Source organism: Oryzias latipes, chromosome 10 (assembly GCF_002234675.1).
Source record: "Oryzias latipes chromosome 10, ASM223467v1".
NCBI lineage: Eukaryota > Metazoa > Chordata > Actinopteri > Beloniformes > Adrianichthyidae > Oryzias > Oryzias latipes.
The window spans coordinates 16,523,368-16,542,234 of NC_019868.2; the positions used below are offsets into that span (position 1 = coordinate 16,523,368).

The window sequence follows — 18,867 nt, forward strand, 5'->3', positions numbered from 1 at the left end:
TTTATTTTTATTTTTTTATTTTATGGTTCAACTTATTGCAATGCAGTAATCTTCCAACATTTTGAGAACTAAAATGTTCACTTTGTTTAAAATGTATTGTATTTATTACTATAAACTCAAACGATCTTTTGACTCTGAATGGTTTCTTTATTATCTTCAAAGTTATCCATCAACAATTATTTTCACCACATAACAAGGAGGAATCCTGTTAATTATTAGTATCTGCTTACTTCTGGGTAGCTATTGGATTATTGAGTTAATATTTAGAGCAACAGGAAAAAGCATGGTTTGGTCCAATCAGTGACAGAAGTGTGATCTGTCTATTTGCAATGACTTCATCCTTATCATACTGTGGTGGGTAATATTAAATGCTGCATTGTATAAATTCAGTATTATAACACGTCGGTAGTTAATATTCAAGGCATCTCTCTGCTGTGTAACATTCTCCCTTTGTCTGTATTCAGGAGAACAGCAGAGGAGAGGAGCTGAGAGCCTCTAGTGTGAGTGAGATGCTGAAAATGAAAATACTCAAGAGAAAAACAGCAAAAAGTCCAAGAGTGCAACTGAAGGATTATCATCACTGAAGTTAGAAAAAATTAGATTTTGTTGTAAATTTCATGATGAGATATCCCGCATTTCCTGGGTTATTTTAATATGTTAATTAAACATGGGTGCTGCTTTTCACCGCAGCGGAGTGTTTGGCCACTTCTATCAGTGGGATTCTGAGAGCAGAGAATATTTGGACTCTTTTGACATAAATGACAGTCTAAGTTGGCTCATGTCTGCAAAGTGTTTCAAGGTCTGCTCAAAAAACAGTCAATGCCAGTGCTCCACGACCAAGAATACGACTTAAACTTCTGATCACATGTATTTATCTCCTCAGTCATCCAGTGTAGAGGCGGATTCCTGTGAGGGAGCAGGGATGCTGTCAGACTTTTAGCTATTGCAACCTTTTTGGTTTCTTGTTTGCCATGCAATCTATTTTCTTTACCTCTAAGAATCTAGATCTAAAATCTACTCTGAACCCAAAGGTATGATTAATTCTGTTACTTCATTCATACAGTGATTCATTTATTTATTTAAGGTTGTTCTAAAAACTGAGAGCAGCAAATGCTGCAGGTTTAGGATATTTTCACTTTCTCTGTCTTGAAACTGCTTTTTTTCTAAGGTTTATTTGTGGTGCCAACATGCTAAAAAATAAAAATAAAAAAACAGTCAAAACATTGTTTTTGCCATAAGAATTAATCTTTCATAATTTCTACATTATTTTGTATATGTTAACACATATTACATTCAGATTTTTCTCTTTAAAATTGTGATCATTATTTATTGAAACCTATTTTTTGGTCATTATAGAGTTTTCACAACCCCATAAATTTTGAACCGTCAATTTCTTTGTGTGAAAAAGGTCTGCAGCCAGCCTTAAAGATGATGCTAATACACTGTTTGGCAGTTCAGAGCCGTCCAGTGAAGGATTCTGGTGTGACAGTCATCCTCCTCTGGGGGTCACAGATTGCGGAGTGAGTCATTGGGCTTGAGTCCATGATCAGCCACATCTGTCTCTGGACTTGGCATGCTCTGCCACTCAAAACCACCTTGTTAGAGATACTGCTTCACAGAGGAAGACAAAAATAATAATGCAACATGGATACACTTATGAATCTGTGTAGGAAGTCTGAGCTCAAGAGAAGAGGCGCTGCTTTTACACGGATGCGTGTAGGAATGAAGAAGCGTGAGCGTGTTGTTGCTGGATGCTTTCAGATACTGTGTTTGTTTTGCCTGGTGACAGCTGACATGTGCTGCTTCTGTAAGCTCCTGTTTCCCTTGTGTGTCCTTTCTTCCCACAGACCCACCTCCACCTACAGATCTTCAACAACCCCTAGCATTTGCTGGGGAAATTTGGGACCATCTGCTGGACTCCTTTGCTGTTCTACCCCTGAAGCAACAAACTTGAAGCTGTACACAAAACTCCCTGCCGTCCATCAGCATCTTACAACTTCACGTTCTAAATCTTAACTAAAAATCTTCATCTATTTTTCTTGAGAAATGCTGTGTTTTCTTTCAGGTTGTATTTTTCCTCCTTCTATGCACAACATGCTTGTTTTTCCAAAATGGATGCATTCCTAGTTTCTGAACTGTATCTTCATGTTTGCCTTTTTCATGCTGATCTCTCTGCTGCGTGTCTCTGTGTGCTTTATTTTTGTGGCCTTCTTTTTTGTTGAGAACACAAACCTGGAGCACATTTCTTTGCCAGGTTTTTTTGACATTATTTTGGAATTCCAGCACCTGAGGGCAATGTCTGATCGAGGTTGTGGGTGTTCCCTGAAAGGATCCTCACCAGGAAAAGTTTAAATTCAGAGGCGCTGATGAAGCCAAGAGGATATCTGTGTGTAGCAAGTATCAAAAGTCACTATCTTTACAGAAAATAAGCACTTCTGATGGATCAGTTCTAATCAAACCCAATGAATGTCCATTCAGCCTGCTAGTGGTAATCAATGTATTTTTAAGACTAATGGAAATGACCATGGGAAACCATCAAAAGCCAATTTTTACCTGAAACCTTTTTGCCTTATGATCACATTTTGTTACGTTCTTCTGTTCATGTTATATTTCTATGCATATATACAGTACAGACCAAAAGTTTGGACACACTTTCTCATTCAATTGAATGGGAAGTTGTGTCCAAACTTTTGGTCTGTACTGTATATATATATAAATATACATGTGTACATTTTTTATTATAAAATGAACATGACCGTAACAAACTTTGCTAGCTACAGTAGACGGAGCAACATGCAGCAAGCTTTGCTGACTCCGCATTCTAGGGTAAAAAGCAGATACTCCTGCCTACGAAGAACAACATCAAGTCTGTTTAAATTTATTAAGATGTTCAAGAAGTGTGTTGTGGATGTGAAGGATCCAAGACGTGGTGCCCAAAAGGAAATTTATACCAGGCAGCAGTGGATGCGCTTTATTTATCGGTAAACAACTGCTCGGTTTAGAAAGAATGGTGCTAGGATACTGTATTAAAAAATAGATCTAAAAACTGTTTTTCTAAGCTAAATATATTCTGAGTGAGATGTAACAGGAGTCATGATTTTGAGCACAAAGTAGCAGTTTCTCTGTATTTAAATAAAATCACATTTTGTAAATAAAACAATCTATTAAGAATGAACAGAGAGACCATCAGCCAGATGTTGGCAGGAATTTGCAGGTATTTTCACTCCATCTCTCCCAACAAAGAAACAGAGCACCACAGGAAGCATGCTGATTTCTTGTTTTCCTTTATAACGCGGAAGTTCTTCAGTGGGCCAGACTGTCCTTATGTAAATATGCTTGTACAGTTCACTCGCCGGGGATCTGCTCCAGCACAAGTTTCATGCAGACTAACTTCAAAGCCTATCCTGCATGCTGGGGGGGCCTGCTCCGGTCACTTCATGTTTTCTATGCATCATCAGAGGTACTCCTGTCCTGTAGGGGGGTTGAGACATGCCCTAAAATACCAGGAAAAAAAGACGGATTGTGGTAAAGCTATACAATAATAAATGCCTTTGTGGAAATAGGTACAATTAATCACCATTGTGGTGTTTTTAACATGTTCTTGTGGCATTCTTCTGATTATCTGGGACATCTATACAGAAAATTAAGGTTAAAATTGCATTTCCAAGTATTTCTTTATTCAAACCATTGTGAATCAGGAGCAGACGGAAAAAAAGCAGTTTGAAAAAGATCACATTTGCTAAATAGAAAATACAATCGACAGGGTTCAAGCTCCCAGCTCCGCTTCATTCTGATCCACTTGTAGACAACTAGATCTATAAATATCTTCCTTTTTTCTTTTCCGAGCTGAAATCTGAAAACTGTTCGGATGCATAGCTCCAGTAATGCATGCCATTTTTGCTGCACCGGTAATGTTAGGTTGGGGGCATGAGGGGCAGTAAGGTAGCAGGAGAGTGTGTAAACAGAGAGCTCTCAGCAACAGGGAGGGGAAAGGGGGGGCAGGAATGCTCCATGCAAACGATTCCGCCCACAACTCTCAAGTAATTGTCTAATGAATTACTGCCGCTCTGCAGAAACTATGTCCTAGAAAACGACACAGGTTTTACGATTTTGGCTAAAAACAGCATAATTATAATGAAAAGACCACTAGGAATGCTTTGAAAATAGATTTAAAAAGAATTTGACCAGAGCGGAACTTTAACATAATGTAGTTTTTAAGATAACATGATGTTGTTTTCTTAAAGCTCAACTCTAACTCAAACAAACCAGTTCCAGGGAACATTTTGCAGTTCCTGACAATCATCTATGACTTCGGCCCAATGTTCACCTTCAGGAAAGATTTATTTTATGCCTGAAAATAAAAACTTGCATCTTTATGCAGTATTGTCCTTAATTATGTTCTGTAATTATATAGACCTTTGAATTTACTTTGTGTTGGAAATCAGACATTCTTTCTACTTTTAAGGAGAGCATGAACAAAAATGTGGTTAATAAAACTTCTTGTTAAATGAGGCTGGACAGACAGTATGCTGCAATAAGCTGGGACTGCTGGAGGACCCTTTCCTTACAAGGAGAGCAAGTAAAACCTTTCCTTCACTCTGCTCTCCTTGTCATAAATGCATTCAAAATTTTCTCTCTATCTTTAGAATACCAGGTGTTCCAGTTTTGTGTGTTTCTTTCCTGTCCTTCCTCACACCAACTGGTGAAAGCTGATGGTATCCCCTTTTGATACTGCTGGAGATTACTTCCTGTTAGGAGGAAGTTGCCCCCCCTTCCACAATTGTGACAAGATTCCTTAGATCAAAAGATTTTAAAGAAATCTGTCGGCTTCTTAACCGTTTTTTTAAACAATACAAAAACAGAATACAGAAATAAATTCCTCTGCAAAGGTAAACCTTCCCTGACTTATGGGTTCATTTGTCTTCAAAATTTCATGAGGATCATAACCAAAAAGTTAACCTTCATTTGACCACTGACCAAAGACCACTGCTTTAATTTACTCCTTTTGTTGAGATGAGCTTAACCAAGACAAAATGAGATGAGAAAATCAGGTTAAGACAAGACAAGATGAGAAAAGGTGAGATGGGAGGATAGTAGATGAGATGAAATGAGCTGAAATTATATTAAATCTACTTCTCTTGCTGAGATAAGCTTAAATGAGTTCAAATAAAATAAGATGAGTCAAGATGAGACAAGTCGAAACTAGTCAAGAGGAGACAAGACGAGATCAGATGAGATCATTTTAATGGAGTTAACTTGGGTCAAGACGAGATGCAGAGAGCTGAGTTGAGTCAAGATGAGATGAAATGAGTCGAATCGACTCGAGTCAAGACAACACAAGATAAGATGAGTTTAGTTGAGATGAGATGAGACAAGAGGAGATGAAATTGATTCAGTCTGGAAAAGTCTTTGCTGAAGCAACAATGTGCAAAAACAAAAAACTTTCAAAAATTGAGAAAGCCTGATATCTAAAAGCATTTTTAAACATTGCAGCAAAAAGGTAAAAAGAATAAGGGTTTTACCTATTTACTTTTGGCTGGATATACGGTGTTCCTGAAAAACACACAGGGCATTTGTAAACATATGCCTTTGCAAACAGAGTTGAGGTATTTGATTTCCTTGAACACATTGCATTGGGTGCGTATTGCAGGGCTACTGGGAGCAGCACAGGTTCAACAGTCTAACATCAGCGGTAAGTAAAGCTCGGCAATGCTGTTCCTTCATGCTGCCTGGGTGGAGCAGACAGCTCTTAAAGGAGCAGCCCGGGGTACTTACGGTGCCATGAAGAGGGTGGGATTGGTTTTTCATCAGAAATGATGGTTTTGCTTCCCCTCCTTCTGATTCCCCACCACCAGAACAAGTTTAGTGGAACGTCCCAAGACTTGATGGGTCTAATTATTGTGTGCTGCAGTGGCAGAGAAGCCTCTGCAGACCATCCTATAAAAAACTTCTGCCTCTAATAGGTTTACAGAAGTGCATCCTGTACTGTACTTCTATAAGAAATACACTCCACTCCAGCTCTTCTCAGCACATTTAAGTTGTATTTCTAATTTTGTTTTTTGTTCAGATTAACTGCAATGGTCTGGCAATTTAAATATGATCATCAAAAGAATTTTTTTGTAACCAAAACCTGTTTTCATGACGTGTAAAGCTTTTTGTCTGATCTCAATGCAATGCATCTTGTGGGTTTAATGGACTATGAAGAGTCCAAACTGTCTGAGGAAGAGAGGGCTCTTTGCTTCACAGAGCTTATGTCATCTCAACTGGAGTGAGACTAATACTCTTTAAACGCTAGTGAGAAAGTACACCGGTGTGGTTAAAGCGGCCATTTCTGCTCATGCAGGTGCCTCGCATTAGTGGGAAAAAATGCAACAGTACTTTGCATGAGGTATTTATTATTCAATTGAAGTAAATTAACTGTAGACAGAAAAAATTAACAAATCCAAAGTAAATCAAGTCAATCCTTTGGTCAGGCAGCAAATTCTGAAATCTTAACCTGCAAATATCTTCATTTCTTACTAAATAAAAAACACACACACTTTGAGTATTTATTAAAATAAAAAAATAAAAGGGTACTAAGGTGACATTTATGTTAAACATTTGGAATCTTCCTTCAGCCATCTGTCTTATTTTAGCCCATTCCACGTCACAGATCTCCATAATTGTTTCCAAAGCCAGCTGGCTTCATGGTAAACATCGCTGCCTTCCAATGCAATTAACTGCTAATGAACACAAATAAGCCTTTTGTTCAGGTTTTAAAACAAGAGACTTTACGCTTAGCTGCAGAAATATTTCAAATTCTTGTCCAAATTAGCGCTGCGCAGTATACAGACTGTTTTTCTTGAATTTCACAACCCCCTCCGCCCCCTACCTGTTCTCCCCCTCTTCAAGTTTGAAGAAAAAATGAGACAAAACTAAACTCAAAGGAGGACTTAGTGTCATCTTCTGCGGCTTCTTTGACATTAGCACTCCAACAATAATTTGTTTCTTGACGCTGGAGTACAGGCTGTTGTCAAAGTGCAGCATGTGTGCGCCAGCGTTCATATGCTAAAAAGAAAAGGATGATTTCCAAGGCACAGGCAGCACACAGGCATAAACACAGTCTTTACGTATTAAGTACCCTAATAAAGCCATCGTACTGCTGAATAGGTGTCAGGAGGTTGTGTGTGTCTGCCTGCGATGAGTCATCCTGCCTGATATTCCTCACAGCGTGTAATGATTGTAGACGTTTGAGGTTAATAACCCGTTTCATCCAATTACATGAGACTGGAAGGGGGGAAAAAAATATACATTTCTTTGGAAAAACAAGCACAAAAAATATGATCTCTCTTCCCAGAAAACATGTTGCACATGCAGAAGGAAAGGCTTGAACTCACAAAGTTGTTTAACAGCAACATTTAAAATAGATTTATGTTAATTTAGAGAAATGTTGTCACAACCCCATCAGAGGATGACTGTTTGGCACCGGGCCGTTCCACAGCTTTCTATCAAATAATAGACTTGTCAGTCTGTATGATTTTAGTGAAAGTTGATGTAAAGATAAAAACAATTCTAAACATAATTTAAAAAATGTTTATATCAGTAACATTTTTTAGCCTATAATATTAATGCTTATTCTTTGGATACTATACCATATTGGCTGTTTGTATACATTTTTGTCACTGGCTACCTCCATGGTAAACACATTCATGTGTTGAAACCTGCCCTGTCCATATATAAATGAATATTGTTGCACATTTCTGAATCTTTTGCACAGCCTGAGTACACCCCAGTGGTGAAAAAATGTGACTGCACACAAAGTCAGGGGACTTCAGTGCTGGTTTATTTATGGATGGTAAAGTCTGTACATTGATTTTTTAATATGAAACTGGAAAAGTGCAAAAATGTGATTATCAAACATGATATTAAATGAATGGATTTATTTTACATTGAGTATAATAAATCAGCCAAATTTAGCAAAGGAAGAAATCTGAAACAAAGAATAATATTCCATTATCGAAATTTGTCACAAATACATTTTAAAGATTATGAAAAAACTACGACACATTCAGTGATCAAAACATTATTTATCACTGTATTTTTAAAATATGAAGCACTGTTATCAGGTTATGACATATATTCTGGAGTCAATATCTGGTTGGTTACCCTTCATAGAAAAACACTAATGAGGAATCCTAGATACTGAATTGATTAAGAGTCAATTATTACTTCAAACACTGGATAACAAGTGCTGTAAAATTCAGCAAAGTTATGTTGTGATAAAACTTTATGATGAAGAAAACATGCAATTGCCTGAAATTACTTTAAGGTTCATTAAGCATTGATGCTCTAACATGTGAAAGAGGTCAGCTACATCTTAGAAAAATAAATAAAAATCTTTCAACCAAGACAATGTACTGCATCAATAGTAGTATCTTTCACTCTGATGTGCGAATAAAAATGGTGAATTAATACTCAAAAGACTGGGAAAACGGCAGAAATGAATGATGTTGCATAAAACCTCAAGGTATAAATTTAATTTAACTCCAACAATAAGTCACATTTTTGTAATTGGATGTATACAAAAATACATATAAAATAGATTAAACATTTCAATAATCAAGTACTTTCATATTGAAATTTATTCAGAATTTTTTTTAATCGATTCCATTTGTTGATGTCACGTAGATCAACAGCATTTTTGTTTTGTTGTTTTTTGTATTTATAGAGAAAAATGTTATATGACATTGTCTTTTTTGTATTCTTAATACTCCTTGTTGTATTTTTTTATTGGTTACTCTTTTTTTTAATATTAGTTAATTTGAGGAAATATTACTTTACACTTGGATTAACAGCAAGATTGCATTTAACCCAGTTTTAAGGCATACTCTGTAGTTCCACCCCACAACAGCAGGGGGGGCGCTGGTTGTTAGACAAATCAAAACAAATGAAAAAAAAGGAAGTGTGGAAATGTTGCTTCCTTGTTTTAGTAACATGTACAGCCAGTTTGTCGTTTATCTAATATATAGACTCAATTGTTGCAAAAGATCAGTGACCTTTGGATTTCATACCCGCTAACTCTGTCGGTTGAATGCAATCCAGCATTAGAAAACTCCGACTCTTTGTAGAAGCTACCTCAGAGTCAATGAATTTGAGGGTTGGAACTGAAAGAGGATGCTCATGCTGCTGCTTGTATGCTTCGCGGCTTTGTTAATGCTCCAGCCCAAGACAATTTACTCGTAAAAAGAACTACCGATGAACTTGCGGTGCGACGAAAAGTGCAGAAAAGGACGGAAGCTAAAACGATTCGCGCATGCGGGGTATCGATCCCGTAGCCTTAGAGGTAGGAGGGTACACGGACCAACTGACCCCAGAGAAATGGAGGATGTGATTAGCCTGAGCTCCGACGACTCTGATGTGGAGATAGTTGGTTCTTTTAGTAAGTTCAGCGTCAAATTGCCGCTGTCTGAAGTCCGAGTGGACCTGGAAGCGAAAAACGTCAGTATTCCACCGGTAAGTCACGTGATGTGTATTGATGCTTAAAAACTAGCTTAAAGCTAAAAACAAACAAAAAACTGCTAAAAACAGTCACGGTCAAAATACGTCCTGAACTGTCCAGTTGCTGAAGGTACAAACTTCCCTGTGTGTGTGAGTAATACTGAAAGTTTTGCTATTTTCACCAGGTAATAGTCGAGTTTCGTGTGTCAGTAGTCTCAAAGTTTTTTTTTGAGGATATTTACCGTACTCAAATGCAGTTTTTCCAAACTCATTTTCCAATTTTTTCAACATTATTTTAATTATTTTGATTTTCTCAATGACTTGTTGAGGAATAATAATCCCGATATGTCACATTATGTAATAAAACCTTAAGCGATTCATAAGAAATTGCAATTGCTGCTAAGTTTGGGTGTTATTAAAGGCAAAAATAAATAGCTAATGCATGATAGAAACTACATTTTCACAGCTACCTCATATAATCCATCTATTACTGTCTAGTTCTCCCTGCATCCCTCCCTAATTTTGGTCAGTTTTCCTTATCTGTGTATGTTTTTGAGAACAGTCCCAACTTTCAAAATTCCTTTATCTTTGATGCTGTTCATCTTTTTCAGCAAATCCCTTCAGGGGATCAGCTTTCACTGATTCACACTGGTTTTTGGAGTGTTTTATGCTGGATGCCCTTCCTGACACAACCCTGGATTTGAAGTAGATACAAAATCAAGGTCAATCTGGCGTCAAAGTGGTTTGATACATATTTGCATCAATAGGCATCAGGGGGATAAATGAATTATGGAAAACAAAGATTTTTGTTTGCAGTTTCTTTGCTGAGAGGAGAGTTGGTTAATGCCCTCTTTCAGAATTTTCTAGGATATGGTCTGGATCCTCCGTCCCTTTGCTCATGCTTCACCTCTACATTGAGTTTCATGAAAGTGCTGCCTGGTAGTCATTTTCCTTCAAATCAGACTAGTCATTGGGAAAACACAGGAAGTCAGACTCCAGAATCCTAATATTAACATCAGCTTGACACACCAATGCAGGACCAGGACAGGAAATGCTGCTCTGCCCAGACATGTATTGGTTTCAGGCGAATGATTTCAAGATCCTAGTGGCTGGATGGTTCAGTTCGCTGCGTGTAGGTCTGGTGCGTGGGACACCAGGGTTTGTTTCCCAGGGGGTGTGATGAGCTTAAAACAGTGTGGGCCCCTTGGGCAAGACACTTTGTGCTACTGCCTATGTAGCCACAAAGGGGCCCAAGTCTGGGTCTTCCTGTATAAACTATAGGGTTGTGTCAGGAAGAGCATCCGGCATGACAATCTCTGCCAAACCTCTGGTCAGAATCAGTGGAAGCTGACTTGGTGAGGCGGCCCCTGAAGGGATATGCTGAAACGTTAACATCAAAAGTAAATTAATTTTGCATGTCTATTTTTTTTCTCTACAATTTGGGGCTATTATCAAAATAGCGGGATAGATTTGTACATTGTTTCTTTAAGACTTTTGATCAACCAAAATGAATGTGGCAAAGAAAACCCTTTTTCCTCTCAAATTTTTGTTAAAGTTTACCTGTCAGTTTATCAGCAGTAATTCAATTTTTCTAGTTGTTGGAAACAACTGCAGCTCTAAATGGAAACATTTTTTTTAGCTTTGGTACGATGTGACTTTCTAAATAAACCCAATCATGTTTTCCGTATGGGTTTACTTTTTCCAAAATAAGTGTTTGTGTTCATTCTAAAACGGACCAAAGCATGTATTTTAGGTCAGAACTTCATTGTCAGAATGTGGTTTGTGTTGCCTTCTTCTATATTTCTGTATTTTCTCATTTTTCTTCTGTGTATTTTTTTTCTAGCATTTTATTGACCTCACAGATCCAAGGTGGTCTTTTCCGAAACTGAAGCTGCACAACAGAGAAAATTCCACTGACAGGTCTGTGATCGACTTAACCGCAAGCAATGCCAAAGAGATTTATGTGGACACGGAGAATTTATCGCCAAAACGCGACGATCCGCCGGAACCAGACGATAAGGGTGACTGTAAACTTCTAAAGGATGACGACCGCAACCTGCTGAAAAGGCCTCCCACAGACTGCTTAGTTTTTACTCCACATGCGCCAAAACAGAGACGCTTGAATTCTCCAAGTCAACGCGAGGAACAAGAACCTCTAAAAAGTATTTGTCCTGAAACGCCAGTTGTGAAGTTACTGCGCTCACCTTTTCTTGAGTGTCGTGTCACTGAGCTGAAAAGATCCACTCCTTCTGTGCGGTCAGACAGTCCTTCTGAGATGCCGCTACATTGCACAGAGCTGAACTCTAAAGATGAAGCATTAAAACATGTTGATAATTTGAGGGAACCCATAGCAGCTGTCATTGAAGAAAAGACTGAGGGACTTGCAGTTGCACAGTTGCTTGAGAACGAAGCTCAAAAACTCCAGGGTCTGGTTGACTCTTCGAACCCTGGGGAAGAAAGCTCTGCCGCAACTCCAGGAAAGCAGAACACTAATGAAGATGGTTTCCTCTTATCTGAGTGCAATTCGTCCCGAAGTTCTACCCCGTCATCTCAAGATGAAAGCCAAAGGAACGCCCTCGGCTCCAACCTTAAACAAGCAGGATCAGAAAAAGCTGAATGCAGTCAGAGCTCCCCCTCTGATGTCTCTTCTCCACAGTCCTTAACAACCGGATCCAACTCTTGTTTGGAGTCTTTCTCTCCAGTATCGTTGGATTGTGACAGCCAAAGTGACAAAGTCTGCGGCGATGCACTGGCTGGAAAAACCCCCGAGTGGCAGCTGGAGACAGAGAAGTATGGAGATTTAGGCCCTGACAGTCCAGTGTCTTTGCTGTGGCGAGGGGACAGTGACGGAGAGGACACGGGGGAGGAGGGCAGATTCACCACAGCCAGCACGGAGGACAAGCGCTACGTGTGTCCAACCTTCCTCAGGAGGGTGATGGCCAGACACGCTCACATCTCGGTGAGAAGGTTTTGCTCTCGTTTTCACACCTAGCTAAACGTTGAGCATGTCTTCTGATTGTTTGTCCATTTTGCTTTCCAGAATGAGGACGAAAGTGAGAGCTTGGAAACCCCCGAAGTGTTGTGCCGTCAGAGCCTGAGCTTGGTGTACAGCACCATCGATGAGTGCTACCCAGAGAGCACCTTGCAGCTCCTGTCTGACCTGCTGCAGCCTGGTTATTACCCACCCAAAGATATCCTGGTGCACCTGCTGCGTGGGATTCTGCTTGACCCTCAGTGTCCATACTACCTTTGTGTGCAGGCGTTCAACCTGCTGATGAGGACCCAAAGGTATAAATAAGCAGGAAATGGTGTTGTTAATGCTTTATCTGGCATTTTGTCAAATCTTTTTTCTTTCCTATTTTCAAAATTTGAGTTTTAATTACAGTTTTTTGTTACAGACACCACACAGCCACTAAAAGTAGCGTTCCATGGGACTGGGAGTTACTTACATCCATAATGTCAAATCAGGTACTTCATAGTTGGCAGCAAAAAGTGGGACAAAATAAGAAATGCTGATTAAAATAGTGTCTATTTTATGCCTCAATGAAGCAAAGTCTTCTCTTCCCTCATGCATCTCCAAAAAGGACCAGAGGAGGGAGCGTGGCGGTGAGGTTGTGTGCATGTTCCTGGAGTACATTGTGCAGACTTTGGAGGATGACTTCTATCTCAAACGGTCTTCATCCTCTCTAAGCCACTCCCTCGCAAAGGCGACGCTGTCGTGTGATCAGCAGTTTCCTCGGGTCAGGTGAGTTTGACAGCATGATGTCTGAAACGCGTCATATCAGATGACTGAAACGGTTTTTCTCTCCTCATAGGATGATTGTTTTACCAACCAAATTAGACTAGCTCCGATATTTCCTGTTTCCTGTCAGAACTTGAGCGCTAAAATAACTTTGATAGTCATCATAAGACTGAATTGTCATATTTCCAAGGGAAGACAAAACCAAATCCCCACATAGAACGCCTAAAGCTACTTGTTTTATGAAACGTGTACGACTGATCTGTCATTTCTCAACAGGTTTTTAGCTTTTGGTTGAACTTTTTCTTGATAATTCTTTGACCATTAGCAGTTTGGAGCAGATTTCTGAAAGATGATCTCCACTAACAGCTGCTATGAACACTGATGCATTGTTGCAAACGTTTTGCTATTCAAATAGGCATTTTTAGAACAAACTGACTTGTATGAAGCAGTTATTTTCATGACACAGTGCTGGAAAAGAGGCTGTCCTTTGTATTTGCTTTGCCAAGCACACTAAGTTAGAGCTGCGCTTTAAGGAAAAAATAATTTCAATGCCTGGGTATTTTCAGATAAAATCCAAACTTTTGGTTTGAAGTCTTTTTCTTTTTCCCAAAAAAGAAAAAGGAAAATTGGAATAATCAACCAAATCAATTATTTTGTACAGCTCTAAATAAGAAATGAGCTACTATTACATTTCTATCTTGTATTTTTCTTGTATTTTTAACAAAATATTTAATGTTTCATCTGTAGAAAATTCAAAATAAAGGCTGTTTTGTGAATGTAGCTATAAGCCTTAAACCCCAACTATCGGAAGTGTTTTCATTCATTTTTCTGCTTTAGTGTTTTCTTTTAAACGCTGTGGACATTTTATTAAACATTATCTACTTAGTACTTCAATTACTGGTTTTTTTTTTTTTTTTTTTTTTTTTTTTTTTACAACAAGCATTTTTTCAGGTAATTTCTTTTCTACTTAACTACAAGATCATTAAAGAAATAAACAAGTTAATTTAGTTTCAGTTTATTTGACTAAAAGTACATTTTAACCATCTAATTATATGACTTTGCTAAAACCTGTGTTTCAAAATAAAATAACAAACAATTGTAAAAGACTTTCCTACATATAAACTAATACATTTTTTATAATATCTTCTTGTGGTTTTAAACTTTATTTTGCACCAAATTATAATCTTTAAAACAGGATTTTTTCAGCGTCCTAATAAAAGTCTGCTGCTCCTTTAATATAATTTGAAATGTCCTCACACAGTTCTTCCGTGTTTATCGAATTATTGGCTCACTTTTTAATGCTAGTTTTTCAAAAATGTCATTGCCATACCGTGACCTATGTAACTGTAACCCCTGTAACAAACCATATTTCTTTTTCTTATTTCTCTACAGGGATGTTATTAAGTGGTTGTTTTCAGCCATCATGAATTCAACAGAACATGGAGCAAATGAGGGAGCTGCCAGAAAGAGAGAAGAACAAATAAGGTTATTTTTGAAGAGCAATGAATTTAAAAGTCTGTGTTTTGAGCTTTAAGGTTTACCTGATGCTTCATCTGAAACGTCCGTTTAGGTTTGCGTCTCTTTGTTTCCCTTCAGAATAGTCTGCATGTTCCAAAAGATGCTGTCCCTGGCTCTGGAGGTGGACCGTTGTCCTGCTCTGAGCTCTGCCAAGCTGTCTCAGGAGCTCTTCCACATGCTCCTCAGTGACGCTCCTCTGAGAGCACGCAGGTAAGCAAAGGATGGGAATAACTTTAAAAAAGAAAATGGAAAAATATAGATGTGTTTAAATATTATCACTGCAATTAAATAACTTTTCTTTTTAACATCACGTTTCTATTCCTGAAGGAGCTTCTTTGAGTCTCCATAGTCTGATGGGAGCTGTTGCTCCTAAAGGATGTTAGCCTGGGTAAAAACAAGCTGTTTGGGTATTAGCTTGTAGTCTGGAGTGCAGCCCAGCACATTACTGACTATTCTTACCAGTTGGTTGAGTCTGTCTCTGTCTGCACTGCCCTTCACCCAGCAGACAAACAGCAGCAGATTTTTGGGGTTTTAAACTGTATCAAATTTAGAGTTGGGTTTAAAAGAATGATACGTCGGAGGAGGAGGAAGAAACTATTTTACTACTTGCCGTACCACTATTTGGGTGTACATCATAAATAATATGAAAGCTGTTTTTATTACCAAGTAATGTTTTTCTTTTGAATGGAAAGATAAACAAACTGAGGTGTTAACTGAAATAAAATGAATTCAGCATTTCGGCAGTGATACCCAACTTGTAGTTTAGACAAAGGACACATAATAGATTTATTGAGGTTGTTGCTTTCATAATCAAATAGTTTAATTTGTATTTGGTGGTCTCTAAAGGCTGATTCCCCCTTTCTGCATCCGTTTTAATTTGCCTGTCTGTCATCTGTTTGGGGTCTGCAGGATGCTGCTGCTGGACAGCCTGCAGAGCAAACTGCTGAGATGTAAGCTGCTGGAACATCTGCTGGACTATGCATGCCCCCAAAAACTTGCTGTGCCCATGTCCCTCACGTTACTGCTTCACTTTATGAAGAACTGCACTCTGGCCCCAGACCCCACGGTAAATATCCAACACCGATTTACCTCATTGAAATATCACAGCGTGTTTGTTAGAGTAGGAAAAAATAAATGAAATAAAAATGGAGGGAGTAAGGAAACCTAAGGCATTTGCTGGCCGAACTAGACTGTGATCGTCTTCAACAGGACGGAACAGAAAGGTGGCTGAAGTGGGAAGAGTTGGTCCATCTGCTGTGGATGCTGTTGCTCAGCTACAACAAAGCAATGAAAGGTGAGCTGGTGGTAAATAAACATGTATTCTGTTGAAAGTAAACTGCACCGCTCTAACAATGAAATGATGCCTTCAGCATGGGTGTTGTTTAATGATCTCAAAATATTTTTAACATTTCAAGAGTGTAGTTTATCACTGCTATCACAATAGACTTGTGTTTGTGTCTCTGTGGGGTTATGAATTTATTTTTTATTAAAATGATTTACGCTACAAAGACTTAGGGGGGAAGGAAACGAAGAATCGCAAACTTGGCTTGACTTTAGTCTAATACTTACAAATCAAAAACAAAAGTAGCCAAGTTCCTTCTAAAGCGCCTTGCACAAGTATTCTCCCCCTTGGATGTTTGTCCCTTTTTTTGCTTTCATAGACACACTTGTGGTCAGTAAAATTTGTCTTTCCTCAAACATATTTACTAAAAAATGATAAATAAAAAAAACCTTCAATGTGAAAACAGATTTCTTCATGCTCCATTCATCTTTGCGTGGATTCCGGGCATGAACAGCCCTTTTCAAGTCCAGCCACAAACTCTATGGGATTTCTGTCTGGGCTCTGACTCGGCCACTCCAGAACACTTACCTGGTTCTTTTTAAACCCTTCCTGTGTAGCTTTTGCAGTGTGCGTTGGATCATTGCCTTGATGGACAAGAAATCTCCTCCTAAGCCGTAGTTCTCTTGCAGACCAAAAAGATTGTCCTCCAAGATTTCAGTGTATTTTCCAGCATTCATTCTGCACTCTATCTTTAAAGCCTTCCAGGGCCTGCTGCTGAGAAACATCCCCACAGCATGATGCTACTGCCACCATGTTTCACAGTGGGGATGGTGTATTTTTGATGTGCAGTGTTTGGTTTCCACCAAACGTATCGTCTTGTCTGATGGCCAAGAAGCTCCATTTTGGTCTCATCAAACCAAAGAATCTTCTTCCACATGCCTTTAGGCGGACTGGTCGAGTTCAAATCTTTTCTTCAACAGTGGCTTTCTCATTGCCACTCTCCCATAGCTTTGACCCGTGAAGAACCCGGGCAGCAGATGCTACATGCACAGCCACAGGGGTCTTGCTGGCTTCTCTCACAAGTCACTCAGTTTCTGAGGGCGGCCTGATCTAGGCGGATTCACCTTCGTGGCATATTCCTTCCATTTCTTGATGATTGATTTCACTGAACTCTGGTGGATGTTCAATGCCTTGGAAACGTTTTTGTGTCCATCCGCTGACTCGTACCTTTAAACAACCCTTTCTCTGAGTTGCTTAGGATGTTCCTCTGACTTCATGGTGAAATGGTAGCCAGGAATACCGCTCCACCAGTATCTGGCCCCTTCATAGACTGCTGTTTTATAACTCAGTCACTTGGGACACACCCACTCCACTCAGGTGATCTTCATTTCACTAATTGTGAGACTATTGGCACTAATTGGATGGACTTCCATTGAATTAGAACATTAAATTTAAAAGGAGGTGAATAATTATGCAAAAAATTATATTTCATTTCATATTTTTGTTTCATTGATTTTACTTTGTAGAAATCTGTTTTCACAATGACATTAAAGTTTTTTTTCTAGTAAATTTTTGTCTGTTTTATTGAATGATTTATGAAAGCAACAAACATCCAAGAGGGTGAATACTTTTGCAAGGTGCTGTACACTGCACAATTTCTGATTTCAGCAAAGTGTTGAAAATGTTTGCCTGTTTTCTTTTTACACTGAGAAATTCCAGAAATCAGGAAGAATTCCCACTGTGTTTTTGTTTCCTGAGTCACATGACAGCTAAAGCAACAGACAGGCAAACAACCATTGATCTTTATTATGGCTGTATATTGCTTTGGGAATGGATGTGGCACAAACATGATGGTGGCAAAGCCAAAACAGGTTCTCTAGAAGTACATTAAAAATAAATGGCTTGATGAAAGAGGAAACAGATTAGTTGTGGAGCTAAACGTCATCCTGAATGAGGAGACAAAAGTCAACCAGGAAGTTGTGTTTTAGACCAATCAATGGGTAGGTCTCTCAAAAAATAGATTTTGTTGACAGTCTTTCTTTTATTTAATATTGATTTTTTAGATACTCATTAAGTTCTAAAAGTTTCTTTTATTTGCCACTATTGAGGAAAGCATATACAGTTTAAATTATAGGGAAACAAGGCAAAATAGAGATGGAAACTCCCAAAACTGTTGTGGAAATATAATTTTATGTATTCGTTTTTTTTACTGGTAAAAAAATTGTATGCACTCGATTGTCCAAGTTTATAGTGTGTGTGTGTGTGTTTTTTTATCAGGCTACCTGTCCAGCTCCTACAGAAAACAAAGCGACAAAGCAGGCCCACCAGTTTACAAGCCGCATGACATGGTATCAAAGGCTGCTGTCCGAGAAGCTGTGGAGGCCTTCCTGTCCAGATCCCAGGCTGATCTGGACCAAGCCTTACCTCTTCATGTGGAGGAGTCTCTAACTTATCTGCAGGATTACCTGCTAGATATCTGTCATAATTAAACTCAAAATGTTCTTGTCTTTTTTTTATGCTGATTTTTTTTTTTTTTAATAAAAATGAACTATATGTTAAAAGAAATAATTTATTAATTTTGTTGTGATTGTACATGTTTTGGAGGCCTTCCTGTCCAGATCCCATGCTGATCTGGGGCTAAAGGCTTTACCTTTTCTGCAGGATCCCCTGCTAGATGTTGAATTCAAAATGCTCCTGTACTTTTTGGTGCAGAATGTGTTCTTTTTTTAAAATCAATTATATATTAAATATGGTTTATTTATTTTGCTATGTTTGTATTATAAAATGTTTTAATGAGTTTAAATATCACTCTTGAATAAATTTTTTATTGTTTGTATCACTGTTGAAT

The 18,867-nt window shown here is 38.5% G+C and overlaps 1 protein-coding gene across 2 annotated transcripts; it reads left to right on the forward strand.

Moving 5' to 3' along the window:
- The first annotated feature begins 8,930 nt into the window (after positions 1-8,930).
- simc1 (SUMO interacting motifs containing 1) lies at positions 8,931-18,855 on the forward strand. 2 transcript variants are annotated; one of them, XM_004073475.4, is made up of 10 exons: positions 8,931-9,492; positions 11,321-12,436; positions 12,518-12,765; positions 12,876-12,945; positions 13,062-13,222; positions 14,612-14,704; positions 14,816-14,947; positions 15,647-15,803; positions 15,947-16,031; positions 18,297-18,855. In XM_004073475.4, exons 1-10 carry the CDS (start codon positions 9,235-9,237, stop codon positions 18,506-18,508), a joined length of 2,532 nt encoding a protein of 843 aa, XP_004073523.1. In that variant the 5' UTR covers positions 8,931-9,234; the 3' UTR covers positions 18,509-18,855. The 2 variants fall into 2 exon arrangements, with proteins under 2 accessions (XP_004073523.1, XP_020562280.1); XM_020706621.2 differs by lacking the exon at positions 8,931-9,492 and adding an exon at positions 9,528-9,627.
- The last annotated feature ends 12 nt before the right edge of the window (positions 18,856-18,867 follow it).